The sequence below is a fragment of the Epinephelus moara genome, chromosome 23 (genome assembly GCF_006386435.1).
Source record: "Epinephelus moara isolate mb chromosome 23, YSFRI_EMoa_1.0, whole genome shotgun sequence".
Classification (NCBI taxonomy): Eukaryota; Metazoa; Chordata; class Actinopteri; order Perciformes; family Serranidae; genus Epinephelus; species Epinephelus moara.
Genome location: NC_065528.1, coordinates 24,916,589 through 24,935,889, shown reverse-complemented (window position 1 = coordinate 24,935,889; position 19,301 = coordinate 24,916,589). Strand labels below are relative to the sequence as shown.

Sequence of the window (19,301 nt, the reverse complement as noted above, 5' to 3'; positions counted from 1 at the left end):
TAGTTGTTTCAAATGCAAAGCAATGCCAACGGATGAGGAAAGTCTTTGCTGCTCAGACTGGGAATTGGCGATGCCTGCACTTGAGAATCTGGACATCAGCACTGACGAGACTGCTGATCTTCAGAGACCATGCATCACCGATCACCCTGAGTTTTCAGCACTACTGACCCGTGGTGTTCTGGAGACATTTTTTTACTTCCCCAAGATCAACTGGAAGAAAAGGCAGAGGCCCGCAGGACCAGATGGCAGGCTTTCAGAGGAGTAAGTCATTCATTTCTACCGTAGTTCAGGCGGACAATGGCGTTGGTCTTGGATATGTGGTTACTGTTGTCTCTCCCTGCGGTGCACGTGTCACGTAATGTAAACACGGGTAAGCAAAGCTTGTGCTTTCGCTGGTCTCGCGCAAGCGTGTACACGTGAACGTGGTGCCCAGAGAGGCAGTTAGAGCTGCAGGCTACAATGAGGCTAAAAACAGATTTCAAATAACATTTTTCCAAACCTAGCTCCATTGTGTTTTGTTTTGTTGAACGTAAACAGAAGTGATGCCCAACGGTGCTTAGCGTGCCGTTAAATAATAATATACATTCAACAAACGAATGAATGAATGAATGATTCTGTTACGTGTAACGTCCAATAGAGGGAGACATAGCATTTTTTTTAAAAAGCACCGAAAGGAGGCACCGTAATGTGCGTTTTGTTTCGGTCCGGTAGGTATCGGTTGTATAGGTACCGGTTCCATATAAGCACCGACTTTCGGTACCCAACCCTAGGCAGGAAGAGCAGGAGGAGAGGAGCTCAAGGAGACAGTCCTTAAGCACTGCATCAAAAGCAGCAACAGCTGATCATCCCCATCACCCACCACCCCATTACAAAACGATTCTAATTCTTAGGAAACACTCATTACTCATAATAATAAACTCCAAGTCTGAGAAAGCAAATGCAATAATTGTAGTTCTCACTTGTCCGCGCAATTTCCTTGACCTTAAAAAATTGCAACATGCTGTTGAAGAAAGAATTTCAGAGCTGATGATTTAATAACTGAAGAAGACCTCAGAAGACTTTGATGGATCACACATGGTATTTAATGAAGACTTGATCGAGGAGAGGCACAGTTTACAGAGGAGAATGTAACACTGTCCTTGCCTGGTTCTTGCAATCAACCCAAACGGTATTCCCTAGTCAGTTACTCTACGTTCCCAAATAAGGATATTCTGTCCTGATTTATGGCTATGTGAAGTTTCTATTGGTTACTGACTTTTAACAACAAGCATGCTCACCTGGCTCGCTCTAAATCACCTCGACTGTTTCTTACAAAATGCACATATCTAAAAAGAGACTCATCTGTTGAGTCTGGAGTATTGGGCAATCTCCCTTCCCCTTAACGTTGGGAGCTATGGCAACAGAGCCGGCTAGGTACCCTTATCTGGGCAGCTGTACTCCCTCTGCCACAACTGGGAGACCATTAATGGAGTGCATTCATAACAAAGGTCAAGTAGCCTGACCTCGACTCCTCTTTTAGGCCATCTGCTGACCTGACTGTTACCTCGAGCATAACTATCATCCATTTCCTGTGCTAACCAAGGCTAAAGGCTGTAACACAGCAAACTTGTATCTCAACATTTTATAGAAAAGCTATCAGGAAATCAGACATTTCAGGCCGCAACTATCCCAAAAACAGCCCATGAAATCCTGGAGAGGCTAATTAACCATCCCTCAGATTTCTCTTGTCGCCCTTTGGAGGAGCCCGGACTCTTAGGTTGGGAACCACTGAACTAAACCACCTTACTGTACACAAGGTGCAAAACCAGCTTCACCTCCTCCAGCTTCAACAGGACAATCTAATTATCTAATAAAAAAATACACTGAGTACCTTTTGTTAATAACACTTCTGTAACTTTACCTAGACAAGATTTGGATTGAATAACTTCAACCTGTAACAGTCGTTGTTGTTGTTGTTGTTGTATTGGTACTTATTTCTTATGGACTGTACGAAAATAATTGGGATGTGGAGGGGCACTGAACTTTTTGTTTTACTTTTTAAGAAAGCAAGATCCTCAAGGTATCATTAGTCATGGGTCATTGAAAGTGCTTGAATTTATTTATTTTGTGCAAGAATAGAAATCAAAGTTTTTACTTAATGTTAGAAAATATGCTCTGCTTAATTGTTGTCTGCGAGCTTCTATAAAGCCTGCTAGTTCTCAATATAAAATATTTTCGGCTGCGGCTCAGAGGTAGAGCGGGTCGTCCACTACTTGGAAGATTGGTGGTCGATCAACGGCTCCTCCAATTCGCATGTCGAAGTATACTTGAGCAAGATACTGAACCCCAATGGCTCCCAATGGCTGTTCCATCACTGTGTGAGTGCATGTGAATGGTTACTGAGTAGCAGGCATGTCTGGTAGTCTGGGCCACCAGTGTGTGAATCTGTGTGTGAATGGGTGAATGTGACATGTGGTGTAGAAGCACTTTAGAGTGGTCAGAAGACTAGAAAGGTGTTAGTGCAGTCCATTTATCATTTTAATTGACCTTGATTTGTGTCTCAAACTATGCCGTGTAGGGTCCCTAAATCTAAGGGACTTTGGTCTGGAAGGTCCTTGAGCAATCCATGTTATATTCAAGAAGCTGTGGGATCCTGTGTTTTCTTTCTACACCAGTTCAAAATGAGTCATCACAAATATAAAGACTTTAAATAGGAAAAGAAAAGAGTGATTCTGAAAATTAAAAAAATTTTGGTATATAACAAGACGCAACTGAAAAATTAACTCAAGGACACGTGACAAGGACTAGGAAAATATATCTAAGTAATCTTCAGTGCTATATATAGTGGTCTTGCTTGAGTTTCTTGAAGACGTTCCACTTCCCACTTCTACCAGACTGGTGCGGAGTCGCAGGCTTTAAACTCTGTGTGGGTGTGAATCCCAGCAGAGTCGTTGAGGTCACATGTAAGTCATTGACCCACCCGGCCATCTTGTGTGTTGTTAGGTTAGATGGGTCCAAGTGTGAATGGGGGTTTAGTCGTCTGGGGAGGGATCCTAAGACTGCATTGTAGGTGGATGATAAGTGGTGTCATAGGCCACCTCCTTGGTTTAACGTTGGTCATCGATGGCTTCTTTCTCGCCTCTTTCAAACCATCTGTCTTCTCTGGCCAAGATGAGAGGCAAAGTGTCTTCAAGTAACTCAAGCATGTCCAGTTGCCTATGATATAGCACTTAAGATTACCATGACCTGGATGACTGACAATCTTCACCAACGTATTCTTGAGTACTTCCTCCACTACCGTCTTCATGTACTTGGTCGCTGAGCTCTCTACCTCCCCCTACAGGTGATTCTTGTCCAGAGAATGGCCGCAGCCCGGGCTCCGTCTCCACGCAACACAGCTCCCCCCGCAGTGACTTCACATATGCCAACAGCACCAGCACGACCCAGGCACCCAACTCCAGCATGGGCAACGCCACTGCCACTTCAGACAGGACGTCGACCCCCAACACTCAACCCAGCGATGTCATCATCAATCGAAAGGAGAGCGAAGGCTTCGGTTTTGTCATCATCAGCTCGCTCAACAGGCCTGAGGCGGCCGCCACCAACAGTGAGTCTTGTGATTGTTTCAGTGGTGTTTTATAGAGTCTGCATAGTAAGAGCTGAACCTCTTGTGGAAGCTCTCAGACGCACATTAACGATCAGGTAAAGTCAGCACAGTGTCAAGATATGAGCCAAACTTAAGTATAAGAAGAGGTCATGGCTCAATGAAAAGTGAAGCCCCTCTTATTGTATCTCCTCAATTATACATGCCCTCCCACAGCACGTCAGTCACACACATCTCTGCTATGCTGCCAAGAGCATCAGCGCATCGCCCACACACATGAAAAAAAAAAAAAAAAACCTGGATGCCTTACGTAAGCCTGGGGTGAATAGCAAAATGAGAGAGACAGAGGCATATTCAGTCAGTCAGAGAGTGAGTGTGGTGTGAGGCACAGACAGGCGTAATCCTCCAATCTGCTGCTGAGCGCGTCTCTTACCTGCAGCGTGTTGCGTTTGAATCCTCCAACAGCTGTGCCCCACAAAATTGGCCGCATCATCGAGGGCAGCCCGGCCGACCGCTGCGGGAAGCTGAAGGTGGGGGACAGGATACTGGCAGTCAACAGCCAGTCCATCGTCAACATGCCGCACGCCGACATCGTTAAGCTGATCAAGGATGCAGGCCTCAGCGTCACCCTGAGGATCATACCGCAGGAAGGTGAGCAAACACGTGGACCTGACACTGCAACACTTTGGCGAGACTGTGATTTATGACAGTAATTGATTTTTGCTCCATTAAATCAAAGTTGTAATATGACTTTTGCAAAATGGGATTCTTTTTAGATTAACTGTCACTTGTCACATTCATGAGTGGTGCTCCTCTCGTCTGCAAAGTCTCTTCTCGACACTTGTGCATGCAAATGCTGCTGTCTCTCACTGTGGTTACAGTAACACCCATACAAATGACTGTTCCTAAAAATATGGTGCGTCATTTCAGTTTTTTAGTGATTCTTCTTGTGTGCTGCAAGCATGGTCATGTCTCCTTTAACCACCTTAAACAAATAACTGTCCTAAAATGCAAGACTAAGCATGCAAGACCAACTATGACTAAACTGTATGATGATGGTTTGTCTCTTTACCTTTTCCCTACTTTTTCGTTGTTTGCTTTCCACATCCTGGACATTTATAACCTCCGTATTTAGAGCTACATTAAGGTACCCTGTAGAGTTTTTAACCATAAATAGCATTATGGAGCTCAAGTGGGTGGTGTGATTTGCCCTTTGATGGACATACTGAGAATTATCACCCAATCTGCTGCTCCCCTCGGCGAGTTTCATCGACTGTTGAGCTCTCTGGTTCTTAACTTTACTATTTTTGTTCACTCTCACTGCTCTCATAGCGTCGTTTTCGGCCTCACAAGGCAGCTGTAAAAACCCACTGTACTCTTTCTGCTCAGCACCAAACGGTAGATGATCAAATTTCGTGATAGGCTCATAAAGTTGAGCATTTAGTAGTTGAGTTGGTGGAGACCAAAACTGAGCTTAAAGGAATACTCCGCCCCCCAAGTGATCATTTATATTTCAGTTACTCACCCTGTTATATGTTGAATTTGTAAAGAAAACTTTATTTTTCTCTCATGCCTCCACTGTGAACGAAGAATCCAAAAGCAGAGAAAACTCTTGATAAACTGAAGTCATAGGGGTCCACGTTTAACAACAGCAAGACTATACCAAAACATCTGTTGCAGTGTAGTATGTTTATCCAGTTGTATGCTCAATACTTTCCAAACAGGGAACTGAACTAAAAGTGAAACTTATCGATGCTCTCTTTAAAACCAGACTCCCTTGACAAAAACAGTAATTTTACCTCACTGAACACAGGAGCTGCTGGTTGACCGCTGCCTCGATAAGTTAGTTAGTTTGAGTTACTTTGTGACTTTTGTCTTTTAACGGGTCAGTTTAGACCCACCAAAGTCACACAATAAGTCAAACAAACTAACTGATGGAGGCAGCTGTAGACCAGCAGCTCCTGTGTTCAGTGAGATAAAATTACTGCTTTTGTCAATGGAGTCTGGCTTTGAAGAGAGCATAGAGTTTTCACTCTCAGCAAAAATATCCCATAACATCTGTTTACAAACTCTCACACACTACTCACTCACTACTTCCCAAACAGACAGACCTTTCTGACAGGGAACCGAACTGAAAGTGAAACTTATCATGCAAGCCAGACTTCATTGACAAAACCAATCATTTTACCTCGCTGAAAACTGGAGCTGCTGGTCTACCTCTGCCTCGATCAGTTAGTTTGTTTGACTTATTGTGTGAATTTGGTGAATCTGAACTAACTCTTTAAAACGCCAAAGTCACACAATAACACAAACAAACTAATTGATCAAAGCAGCGGTTGACCAGCAGCTCCTGTGTTCAGTGAGGTAAAATTACTGTTTTTGTCAATGAAGTTTGGCTTTGAAGAGAGCATAGATAAGTTTCACTTTCAGTTCAGTTCCCCGTCGGAAAAGGCTGTCGACTGGTTAAACGAGACTTGAATTATACTGCATGAGTTGCGTGAGTGTTTGTAAACAGATTTTTTTGTATAGATTTGCTGTTGTTAAATACAGTTGCCTATGACTACAATTCATCAAGAATTTTGTCTGTTTTTGGATTCTTCGTTCATCATGTAGGCAAGCGAGAAAAATAAGGTTTTCTTTACAAATTCACTGTAAAACAGGGCGAGTAATTGATATACAAATGACCACTTAGGGGGTGAAGTGTTCCTTTAAGCTCCGTTTTGGTCTCTACCAACTCAACTACCAATATCTGGCTCTTTAGTAGTAAAATAAAGTAAGCAAGTAAATTTTCTTCACAAACTCAATGTAAGTCAGGGCTAGTAACTGATATACAAATGGTCACGTGGGGAGTAAAGTATTCCTTTAAAGGGGGGTAAGTAAAATATTGGACTTACATTTAACAGGTTTTCAGAACTGTGACGCCTTCATTTCTGCTGGATGTGGGTTAGGGTTTGCTACCCTATGGGAAACTGTTGACATGTTCACCATACAAGCTCTACGAGGTCATATTAAGTCAGAGCTGTGTTCACAGGTTTTACACTGCCCCCAAGTGGCAAAAAATTAATCCATGCCTCACAAAAGACTTTTACTTGTAAATAAAACTTGAAAGTAAACATCATAATCTCACACTCTGTCCTTCTCCTTGAACCCCAGAGGTCAGTAATCCTCCATCAGCCCCCAGCTCAGAGAAGCAGAGCCCTCTGGCCCAGCAGCACAGCCCGAAGACCCAGCCAAACACCGCTGCCTCGCAGCCAAACCCAGCGGCCACAGAGCCCAACCCTTCTGTCAGCCAGCCCAACCCCATCCCTCACCAGAGCCCTGTGACCCAGCTGCCCGCCCCTCCACCTCAGACCTACACCCACGAGGGCAGGTAGGACACTGCCGAGGAGGCCACAGAGCGCGACGAGTTCTTCTAATGAAAGCTGTTTCATCCCCGTGCTGTTACAGTGTCAAATTTGCAGCTGTCTTCATTTTCTGATGCAGCGAGGCATTTTTATAGACAAGCCCTGTATCTGTCTCTGGGGCAAAACACTGTTCCTCTGAGACTGAATCAGACACTTCCATTCCCTCGTCTCCATTCTCTCTACCTTTCTTTATTCTCTTCATCTATTGTTGTAGTTTCTTCCACTTTTTCCTCCCTTTTCTCTCGCTAATGTTGCCTTTTCTACCTCACTGTCTCATCTCCGCTCTTTATTCATCTCTCACTCCCTCTCTTTCCTCCTCAGTTTGTTGTATAACATCACTTAACTCTTATGGACTGCTAAATTATTTACATAGATTGCGTCTTTATGGAGATCTGTTGAATATTTTACCAAGAACTACAGGGGCCCAAAATCTACAATGTCATTGCATTTCCCCTCTGCTTTACACAGTACCCAGATCTCTTTGTACTCAGCATGACCAGCCTCCCAGAGAACTTGTTTTTATCATAAACATTTTATGTGATGTGTGAGCAAAAACAGTTTAATTTCCTCACTTAAGTCTTGTTTAATGGTTGTCAGTGTGAACCAAAACAAGCCGTCTCTGTGAGCACTCGGTGACCCAGCAGGTTGTCGGAGAGTATTATTTTCACAACACGCTAAGTGCACTGAAACATAACACGAGAAAATGTAGTATATGCAAATATACTGATGACAGCAATAGAAGTCCTGCTGGAAGTTCTCCCCTCATCCTGATTGGTCTGTTAGTTACAGGTCAGAGGTGAAGGCGAGGCAAGATGTTAAACCAGACATCAGACAGCCGCCGTTTACAGATTACCGACAGCCGCCGGTGGACTACCGGCACCCTCCTGTGGCTGACTACAGGCAGCCGCCCACGTTGGACTACAGGCACCCGCCGCTTCTGGACTACAGACAGCTCGCTACCGACACCAGGCAGTTCGCCATCCCAGACTACCGAATGCCACCTGTTCAAGTAAGGAGAAAAATGTTCTCTCATCTAGAGCTCGAGTGATACTGGATCGTTGAGGATTATACCAATATGTATTTCAGTAAGGAGATAAGGATCCTTTAAAGCTGCAACAATCAATATTTTTACATTAACAGTGGATCAGATGGCTGTTTAATGTGAATGTTGCAGCTTGTAGTGAAGAATTATCACACCACTCTACAGTCACGTTCAGGTCTGCAGAGTTTTAGCGTCTTTCAGCTCATTGTTTTGGTTTTACAGCCTGCAGTTTTACGGTTTTGGTTCATCAACCTAATTTCCAGCAGCAGCAGGCAGCTATCTTTACTACAAAATAATCTAAAAACCCTCAACTGCCCAGCACCAAACAGCAGACAGATGAAGTTAGTAACAAGTGCAGCGTTTAGCAACTTAAAGAAACAGTTCACCCCATAATCAAAACTACAGATTTTTCCTGTTTTCTGTGGTGCCTTTTATCAGTCCGGATTGTTTTAGTGTGAGTTGCAGAGTGTTGGAGATATCAGCTGTAGAGATGTCTGCCTTCTCTCCAATATAATGGAACTAGATGGCACTCAGCTTGTGGTGCTCAAAGTGCCAAAAATAAACCTCTGAAAAACTCAACAGCAATGTCTCTTTCCAGAAATCATGACCTGGTTACTAAGATAATCCACAGACCTTGTTGTGAGCAGTTTCATGTAGGAACTGTTTTCTTCCATTTGAACTACACCTATCAACCGTATCACTGCGCAGAAGGAAGAGTGCATCTACTCATGGACGAGAGGCCTCCATGGCTGAACTGTAACATTTGCTTGCTGTGATGCAGCTATGCTAATCCTGGCTCGTGAATCCGCCTCAACTAAGGCTAGCAAGCCTGTAACTTAGTGCCTCTTCCTGCGTGTTGCATTAGACATGCAAAATGTGCCTGGACTTCCTTGGGTGAGTGTGACCTCTCCTGTCTGGGGGGATGTGTGGTTGACTCACCACCAGGCCACCGCTCTTGCTCCTTGCTACCAGCTCACTGTCGTCCAGTTGGCCAGCTCACTTTTCTATGTGGTTGTTGTGTTGTGTTGTGAGTAAATGTGTCTTCACATGGATAATTCGTGATGGCGTGTCAAACGCTCTTATGTCTTTGGAACGTCTTGCCTTGGGTGTCTCCTTCATGGCGCGCTAGTTCAGCTCAAAGGCCTCCCGCCTCCTCAGCAAACAAGGAAAGGTGGAAAGGAGATAAAGAAAGCAGGGAGAGGAGGCAAGGGAAAGACAGGTAGTGGAGATGAGGGATGAGGGAAGGAGATGACAGGACAGAGGGGGAAAGAGAAGACAAGATGCAAGAGGAAGGAGAGGGAAGGAGGAACGAAGAGGTGAGTGTAGGGAGTGACGAGTGAAGGAAGCAAATGATGCATGAAAGGAGGAGATGGCAGGACAGGACGGAAATACTGAGCTGATTTCTTTAGTTTGTACCTTGATAGTTTTTGCGGATATTTGGATTCACAGTTTTAATAGTGTTGACACAAGACAACCCCTAATTAGTGTGTATATTATGTTTATTTCTTTACCTTAAATTAGGCTATACTTTTTCTATACGTCTAAACATGTACTCTATGTACTTAAAGCTGACACTGTCTGCCCAAATATATTCTGTATATTCTCTATATGACATTATTTCCTGGCCAACAGGAAGTCAAGGATGGAAACTGAAGCATTAAATACAAAACTTTGTGTTCATAAAACTGTATTTTCAGAGAAAGCCTGACTCACCAGCACTGGTTCATTTCTCCCTGTGGTGCTGTTTGTGTTCGCAGACAAAGTGCACAGCTGACACACACTTTTGGATGCTTTAAAAAATATATTTTAAATGTTTACGCCCCGAGCAGCTCCCTTGTTTACCTTTATACCTCATATATGATAAGGAAAGGTGTGTGTGTGTGTATATATAATGTGATTCCAGGTTGTGTTTTGTTTACCTTGCATTGCTCCGTTCTTATTGCCTTATTTTTCTGTGCTGAGTCCTGAGACTGTTTTCTGCTGTAATGGCTCGTTTCCTCCTCCGATAACATCACATCACATCTGATCTGTGCTTGTCTCAGCTTTCACAGGACTTCGACTTCTTCACAGTGGAGCTGGAGAAGAGCGTGAAAGGCTTCGGTTTCAGCATCCGCGGAGGGCGGGAGTACAAGATGGACCTGTTCGTCCTACGACTGGCAGAGGACGGACCGGCTATCCGTAACGGGAGGATGAGGGTAGGTGTGATGATGTCATTTCCTTCAAGAAAGCCACAACACCCCCATTTAAAGGTTAAGCTGCTTTCTATCTGCCTGGATTACATGGCAGAAGCTCACTGTAATTGTCTGATGTTATCGAAGCTGCCGCAGCAACTTTTTCAGAGCGGGTTAAGAAATAATCTGTCAGAATAACTCGGAGATGGTTCGTCCTTTTTGTGAGGTTTTTTTTAGAAGTTTGTCTCCTCTCAAGTTCCTAAAACACACCGCTCCTTAGCATTTAGTAACAGATAATATTCAGAAAGATAAAGATAGATAAAACATTTAAGTGGGCCAACTTAAACTGCACTTTGCTGTTTGCATTGCTGCACAATCGCCCCTCTAGCTACAGCTGCTACTGTGCTACTACGGTCAGAGAAGGCAGACATTTTCTGAATTTATAAAGATGTAATAAAAATACTGTGGAACTGAAATAAAGCCATGTGCTGCTATAGCAACATAAATTACAACCTCCACAATCTCTATTAATCCTGCAGCTGACATGTCACGTTTTTTTTCGTCTTTACATGTTTTCCAATCTTTACGTCTGGAGCCTATAGCATCGGTCTGCTTTGCATTCTTTATCTGTAATGAACCCTTCAAAGATAATGTGCTTCAAATGCCCCCGGAGGAGATATTACTTTGCCTCCTCGTTGGCGTGGTCGATGGAGTCCAGTGGGGCTAGATGCAGGTGGAAGAGGAGGAGGAGTAAATCCCTCATGAGCTCCACTTAAAGTTAAAATACAAGCTGCTGGAAAGTGATCAGAAGTGGAAGAAGTCTGTTACTTAAAGTTCAGTGGGTTAAAACGAAAAATAACAGCTGAATCTGTCACTGTGTTCTGACGGAAGAACATGAGTCAGATAATCTCCTCCTAGTGCTCCGAACGGCATTCGCAAGAATCCAGCGCACCTGAACGAAAGCCACCAATCGGAGCAGGGAGAAGTGAAAGTGAAAGCTAGCCTTTCGCCATTGGTTTTCTCCTGTTAACCTGCCTTTGCTGTGTACGCTGTTGGCAGCGCAGTGTGAGTAAGAGCAGTGATTGACATGTTCTGATCGGTTGTTTTTGGTAAGATGCAGTGGATTCTTGCAAATGTTATTTTAGGATCACTAAAGAGGAGGCAGAGCAGCCAGATTTTTTTCACATATTATCTTTCTCGTGTACTGCTACTACTGTCAAAATATAGTGACAGTTTTTTAGAAACATTACCCACTGTAGTTTTAAGTAAAAGTTCTGTTACAATGATCTAAAAATCTTCCTGTACAAAGTCGTGCATTCAGAATTTTACATGAGTGAAAGTGCAAATTATTATAAATTATTATCAGCAAATGTGCTTATAGTATCAGCCAATATCAGCCTTAAAATGAACTATCAGAATCGGCCAACATGTTTTTTCTTATCTTGCGCAATTAATTAATTCATACATATAGTGAAGAGTATTGTATTTCATGTCTCCATCTGCTGGTGGGCCATCACAAGAAGAGTATGCATATATACCATGATGTTAATTCCACAACAGAAGAGACTTGATGATCACTAATAATAGGGGGAAAAATTGGATATACCGATATCAGTATCAGTTATCGGTCAAATAAATTGTTATATATCAGCGTATCGGATTACGGCAAAAAATCCAATATGGTGCATCCCTTATTAGAAGTAAAATGACCTATATTAAAGAAAAATGGCTGCGGTGACTGATTTATTATTATTATTATTTTTTATTATTTTTTTTAGACTTACTGTAGATTGTTAATAATCATGTATTTATGTGTCAGTAGTATTTTACAGTTGCAGCTGATCAAGGGTGGAGCTAGTCGTAACAGCTTTATAGTGTCCATTTAGGTATTTTAGTCCAGTTTGTCCGAGCCAAGGGGTCGGGTCACGCAACTTTGAGGGCATGTGAACGAGGGTTGGAAAGAAGAAGAAAAAAAGGTTTCATGCACAAATGTGTTTTCTCTATTTTTTGTTTTTATAAGTACTGGCTAATTTTACCTCATTGGGTCTTTAACTGTTTGGATTCACGAAGGACGGTTTTAGATAGATAACTTAATTGTCCACCTCAGTGGAAATATGTCTTTGGCTTCTCTAAAAAAAAAAAATCAATGGTACATGCAGACACATAACACAATACACCATTAAAACAACAATATATGTGATACAATCGTGCAAATAGGCAGGTAGGACCAATAAATTAAGTACATAGTAAAAGAGAGCACATCTTATAAAAATAGCAGTGTTCCCTAATACAGTCATTCTGTGTTAATTGCCTGTATGGCATAGGGAATAAAGGACTTCTTATATATTTTCTAACTGGCTTCAGGGACCCTAAATCGACACCCACATGGGGCTAACACAGTCTATGATGCTCATGTCTATAAGGCATTATAAACATACTGATAATCTGTTTATAGTACTGTATCATTCTAGTTCTAAACACTTAAACTTATTCATAACCCTTCATAATAAAACTCGAAACACTTTTTAACACATTTTACAATGACTTATAAGGTCAAGTATCATAATTTTTAATAATTGCCGGTCACTCACTGATATTTTATGTCATCACCATAATATATTATAATTTTAGTTGTAAAACTTTATAATCACTGTTATAATGCATTATAATGCGATTATCAGTTACTCTCAGTGGTCACTGGGTGCTTCAAGTGAGGTAATGAAATTCCTGAGGTACAGGCTGATATAATACTTTACCAGCTAAGAGGTCGTTTTTTTCCCCATTAAAGGACTTACTGTAGAGGCAACCAGGACGACACTAACTTCCATGTCAACCTACAGAAAAACATCATCCCTGCAGCACTCTTGTATAAAGTATCATAATACCTGTCCTTTATGTCATGAAATGCTTTATAATGTGTTATGATTATTGTTATAAAGCATTATGAAAACATATGGATGCTTAGAATTAAGATTATACAGCGTTATAAGCCTGGAACACAATGCACCCCACCCCAATGTGGCAGCTCCATGTCATTCAATCAGGCTGAGCTGGCAAGCTCCCCCTCCTCAGGTCTGGCTCCAGAGGGGGGCACCGATGTCCCCAAAGGTACTTTCTTCCTGAATGAGCTGTTTCATCAAGGTCTTCTTGAAGCGCTCTTAGTCTGGCCCCTCCCCTGGGACCACTTTGGCTTGGGAGACCCTACCAGGGGCTATTTGCCCTGAGAACACAGCTCCCAGGATCACCTATGTATATACCTATGTTTCTTATAAAATCTTAATCTGAAAAGTAACCGCTAACTACAGCTGCTAAATAAACCCAGTGAAGTATAAAGTACAATATTTCCCTCTGAAATGTAGCAGTATAAATACTAAAGTAATACACAAGTTATTCTTCCTCCACTGAGTCTGATTTGTCGCGGCTGAGCGGCCAGACAGTAACACTGCTGGTAGGATACTGAAATCAACTCAACGCTGTGCTGTTGAATAGATTCTAGAGAACAAGGTGCAGAGAACGCTTTGATCCATCTTCCAACAATCCTTGATCAATACTGCCGGATGCAGAGAGGAATCAATCTGCATTTAACTTAAGTAAATGTGAGAAATTGCTTGAAAAGCGTTTGACACGCCTGTCACTTTGGATTTGAGTGGTGCTCTGACACGTTTTAAGGTGCAGGAACCAAAAGCTCACTTGCACTGTGACTCCCTGCCGTCTCGCTGACATTTTGAGTTTAATCCAAGTCATTTTTCCTCAACAGGCACTTTGTCACATCTTTAAGAGGGGAAAATGTATCGACGTTGACCCTGCTAGTCACAAACTAATCAGTAAGAGGCATTAACAAATTCTAACAAGCTTTCTCAGCTTCAAGTGGCAGTGCAGAGGCTTTTAAGAAAATTGTACAGAGTGATTGGTTATTACGGATAATCATTTAGCACATTTAATTACCTCCCTGAGCTTCAATAAAAGACATGGGCTTGGGCTGCGATAGAAGCAACTCCTGCTTCATTTCCACCTCACACTCCCTGTGATCGGCGTTCACGTGCCGCCCATTCAACTTCAGCTCCCTCTTTATTAAAGATGAAAATGGAGATCACTCTCCCTGCTGTTAGGAGGTGAGGATTAATGATCGAACCGTCTTGCCTTCCACCTCTCTTCAGACCACTGTAATGACACCTAATGACTCCCCCTCTCTTGACTTGAGTCTGCTCCTGACTTTCAAATTACCCCGGCCATTACTGGAGGACTTCTCCATTTGTTAGCGTAATTGGCCGTCGTGATTTGCCCTGTTCCCCGTGAATCCTCCCCATTAGTCAACCTCGGAGCTGTCTCTTGACGGGCTGAGGGTCTTGAAGGAGGGAGAGGACTGACATTTGACCCCTCCACGTGGTCACAGGAAGGAGAGATGGTCCAGTTAATATTTACATTGGCTGTTAACTGAGCTGCTGCGGTTACAGGGGTTTAAATGGGCAGGTAATTGGTATTCATCATGGTTTCCTAACAGCAGCCCCATTAGATGGGGTCCGCCATAATTCCATCAAAATTTCATGTTGAAATTACAGCTGAAATTAATTATAAGTGACACCAGTTCATGGCTGGTGATGCTTATTAACACTCACAGAGGCTCATAGGAAAGCCAGTGAATTATAGATCCATAGTGATCCTTATGAGCTGGTTAATAATTAGTTTTTCTGTATATCTAGTGTGATCATTTGCGAACCTGCCACAACTTAACTGACAAGTCTCAGCATGTATGCAACACCTTTATTATTCTGTTCACCTATTTTCACCTTTGTGGTTGCTAGGTTTATCAAACAATATGTATTTTTAATGCATGCACAGATTGTGGGCTGATACCGATAAAATAACAATTTTGCCAAAAGCCGATACTGATGGTTTCTGTTGTTGTATATTTTGTTTTTGTCATTATTTATTCCCCCTTTTCCTGCCAGGGAAACAAAGAAATCTTCGTTATGAAAAATCCCTGAACTGTGTTAAAGTCATTCAGCCCTGCATTACATCGTCTTTGAATGAGCACAAATTCAATCACACACATTCATGAAACAACCTCTATTATAACCTTCATAACCTGCTTCAAAAGCCTTTTTACGGTTTTATAATGTATCATAATTCCCTCTCTAACATCTCTTTTATGGTGCTGTGAAAACAAACACATTTCTCCCCCAAGCAACTGTATTTATTTTGAACGGCACAAATAGCACAAATCTCTCTGATAATTTCCAATCATTGTTCTATGGTAGGCGACTCAGTCTTGTACCAATTCCTTGTTATTATCGTCTTGCTTGTGATCGATAATATCTTCGCCAAATATGTATCGTAATCCATGACACAATCAATTGTATTTCCAAGGTACATAAGTTTGCAGATTTTAGGTATTGCATACCCCAGGATTGCTTTGTCAGTCAGTATTTTAAGGTTCTTAACAAGCTTCATTCTAGAAATTGTAATTGCACAGAATAGATTTGATCTTAATTATGTCCCAAAAGTGAAGTGGTGCAAGACTTTCAATTTGAAGAACTGTGTTTAGTTCTTTTTATACGCTCATGGAAAAACCACCCCAGACCAGGAATAGAAAACATCCACATAGATAAGATAAGATAAGATAAGATAAGACATCTCAAGGTACAAACATGTCCAAAATGTAAAGAAAACTAGAGGGAAAAGAAAGAAACTGATCAGAAACTGAAAAGAAAAAAGTTTGACATGTGTAGCAAAAAAACAAACAAAAATACAGGCATCTTAGGGTGCTTTCACACCTGCCCTGTTTGGTTCGGTTCAATCTAGTCTCTATATACAGACATCTTAGGGTGCTTTCACACCTGCCCTGTTTGGTTCGGTTCAATCTAGTCTCTATATACAGACACTACATTCAGTGAATGTAGAGTCTGTAGGCAAACCCTGGAGATCTTGCTTCCGGAAGAAGAGCGGAAGAGCCCTGGTTTCCGGTTGTAGGCTGTTTGTAGTCCGCGTGATATTGATCAATCACGTTTGAGCCGGCTGCAGTTGTTGCCAGGTTAAACGGTCCGTGCGGTGAACTAACGAGGCGGAACATAATTGGCGTCACTGCAAACTCTGAATCCATCGCAATGGTTCAGCATATTTACTTATATATAAACGGAAGTCGGAAACGGAAATTCACCTTCTCCGCCCAAATCAAACCGGAATGCCAAAAAATCAGGAGTCTGCCCCCAGAGGCTGTATCGCCGTCTGCCGGAAGTCAGACGCCGAATACAGCCGATGGGTTCCGAGAATGGGTTCAATCAAACTCAAGTTCATTTGCCCCCTAAGTGCAGTTCGTTCGGGCAGGTGTGAACACAGCAATCACACTCGGGTGCGCACCAAAACAACCGAACTGAGACCTTCTTGAAGAGGTGGTCTCGGTCCGGTTACAAACGAACTCTGGTTCGGTTCGTTTGTGGTGAGAACGTGTTCCAACCTCGATCCGAACCAACTGCGGTCACATGACACATTGTTTGGGTTAAACATGAGCATGGACCAAAGCAAGACAACTCTAGGTCTGAAGGCACCCTTAGTTTATTTAAGCACATGTCGGACGGGCTCCCTGTAGAGGTATGAGCTCATAGTTCCAGGCCAGGTAGACTACTCATACAGTTTATTAATGGGTCCCAGGTTCTGTAAAATCTCTAAATGGATTTGTTGAAGGTGCATCTGTTTTTCCAGCTTAATGTTCTGCATCACATCTTTGACCCATTAGCTGTGTGATGGAGGGGTTACAGCCTTACATTTAAATCAAATTGAGTGCCGAGCTAATAGAGAGGAAAAGGTAATGACCCTCTGTAAGTGAGCAGGGAGATTGGAGTCATCTGGGACTGAGAAAATACCAAAAATAGCAATTGTAGGAGAAGGTATAATATTACAGCCAGAAGTCTCGGAAAGGTTGTGACAGGTCTGTTCACACCTGTCACATATAGGTCATTGATTTAGGAATATTCTCGCAATTTCACAACTTCTTTCATTCTGTGTCACTCACTTCCTGTCATCCAGGTTGGGGACCAGATTATTGAGATCAATGGAGAAAGTACCCGGGACATGACGCATGCCAGGGCCATTGAGCTGATCAAGTCTGGAGGCAGGCGCGTTCGTCTTCTTCTAAAGAGGGGTACGGGGCAGGTCCCAGAGTACGGTAAGTATCCAAACTTTCATCCACAGCAGCTTCTATGTCTTCAGAATCATATCTTACCTCTCTTTTAACTCATGAATTGTACTTTCTTCACTGTCTTAATATCACTTTAACTCGTGGTAACATTATTCCAGCATGTATCAATATTCATGTTATATCTTCTGTCTTTATATACTCTGTACTTCTCTGTATTTCACTTTGATGTTAAAAAACAAACTAATAATTTGTCTCTTCTGTCTTGACTAACATTAGTTTATCTTCTGTCCATTTCAGTGACCTATCACTAATTGATTGGTCTAGGTTGTTACTTCCCCTTCTATAGGAATGGTATCTTCCAGTCTCTCCATGTGCATGAAAAGTGACAAGCATGGCTCCCCCTATTTCTTCCTAATGGGCCACTCTAAAGACACGGTTTGTGACCATACGAATGTTTTTTCTCTTCATGTAACCCTGGCTTTCTGTGCTGTGGTTTTGTGTGTTGTGTTGCTGTAACCACTTACTCAGGATTTTACCTTCTTCCTTAAAGGGATTGGTAAGACTTTCTGAAGTGGGGTTGTGTGAGGTACTTATCTAACGTCAGTGTATTACCTACAGTGGATGGCAGTTGCCCCCAGTTTGGAGAAGCAGGCAGGAATACTGACACGGGGGCTAAGCAATGTACTGCTGTGGACGGGGGCAACAGCACAGCATATTTTAGCCACCTGAAACAATATCGGTTGAAGTGTATAGAGCTATATTTACAGGGTTTCTACATCTTAGGGCAAGTTAGATTTAAGACATTTAAAATGCTACTTACAAGTGCAAAGCTTTGATTGGTTGTGACTTATTTATTAACAAATTTGGCTGTTAATCAAGACACAGCTAAATCTGACACAAGTGCAAAAACTTCAGTGCAACATTATGCAGATTCATCAGTTAAGACTTGGTGTTACAATCCCTGGAGTTTCAGCACGCTTCATGCCATAGCATAGGCGTTTCGGCCGTGACCACCCAGCAGAGCCACCCTCCAACACATCATCAGTTGTGCGCCTCAACATCAACGGGTGTTTCGGCCTTTATCACAAGACACCCTCCGTTGAGGCAGGCCCACCACAGGCTGATCAGGCCTGGGTGTGTCTAGACTCACAAGTTAATCTTTAGATGCTTTGCTTAACTAAAGACTGATGACTTTCTCCCTGATTTTGTGTTTAGATGGGTGGATACAATTTCAGAGTTTAAAAAAACTCCCTACGTTGCAGAACCAATAGTAAATCTGCAGGGCGGTCCTTCGGTGGCTCGCTGAACTCTTGTGCTCGTAAACATAGTCCCACTAGAAACACGTGTAGCGGTACAAAATGGCTCAGCCGCGCTCGCAGAAAACGCCGTCAAAGTTACTGGATGTTTGTCGCGTTTGCGGCGACACATTCTCGCCAACTAAAAGAAACAAACATAATCTTTCACAAGGCCATGACTCATCCGTCCGGCCGGACTATAGAGGGAATCACCTTGTTGTTTACGAATACTTCCGGGTAGAAAACCAGCAGAGCTTTTAGCTATATATATATATATATATATATATCACCACAGCAAGACAACTCTGTATCACCGTTTAGACTAATCCGATGTTTGTAAAGTCTATGAACACAATGATTGAACAAACATTACTATTTCTTAGCCGTTAGCGGTGTCTGTAATAGGTAATAACTCATTAAACAGTCCGTGAAAAAAATATTTTTACCAGCGGATATCTTAGTTACAACATGATTGAGCTAGCAAAGCAGTTTTGTGTTGCTATGTGTGGTATTTATTCAGTTTTGGGAAGTCACGATGTCTAGAAAGCATCAGTGGCTGCAGCTGACAGGGACAGCTAACAGCAGCAGCAAAGCTAACATCAGGACGTCATCTGTTAAAAGCCTCTCGTTGTTGGATACGACATGAAACTACTCCAGTTAGCTCAATCATG

The 19,301-nt window shown here is 42.5% G+C and overlaps 1 protein-coding gene across 5 annotated transcripts in view; it reads left to right on the top strand.

Moving 5' to 3' along the window:
• The window catches only part of magi2a (membrane associated guanylate kinase, WW and PDZ domain containing 2a), a 385,047-nt gene that overhangs the window by 353,055 nt on the left and 12,691 nt on the right, over nucleotides 1–19,301 (top strand). For 3 of the 5 annotated variants that reach the window (XM_050036738.1, XM_050036737.1, XM_050036734.1), the window contains 6 exons: nucleotides 3,323–3,586; nucleotides 4,049–4,234; nucleotides 6,737–6,953; nucleotides 7,771–7,996; nucleotides 10,072–10,224; nucleotides 17,224–17,362. In XM_050036738.1, coding sequence (XP_049892695.1) covers nucleotides 3,323–3,586; nucleotides 4,049–4,234; nucleotides 6,737–6,953; nucleotides 7,771–7,996; nucleotides 10,072–10,224; nucleotides 17,224–17,362 — 1,185 coding nt within the window. Of the gene's footprint in view, nucleotides 1–3,322; nucleotides 3,587–4,048; nucleotides 4,235–6,736; nucleotides 6,954–7,770; nucleotides 7,997–10,071; nucleotides 10,225–17,223; nucleotides 17,363–17,632; nucleotides 17,769–19,301 lie in introns of those variants that run through there. The other 2 variants (XM_050036739.1, XM_050036735.1) reach the window with 2 other exon arrangements.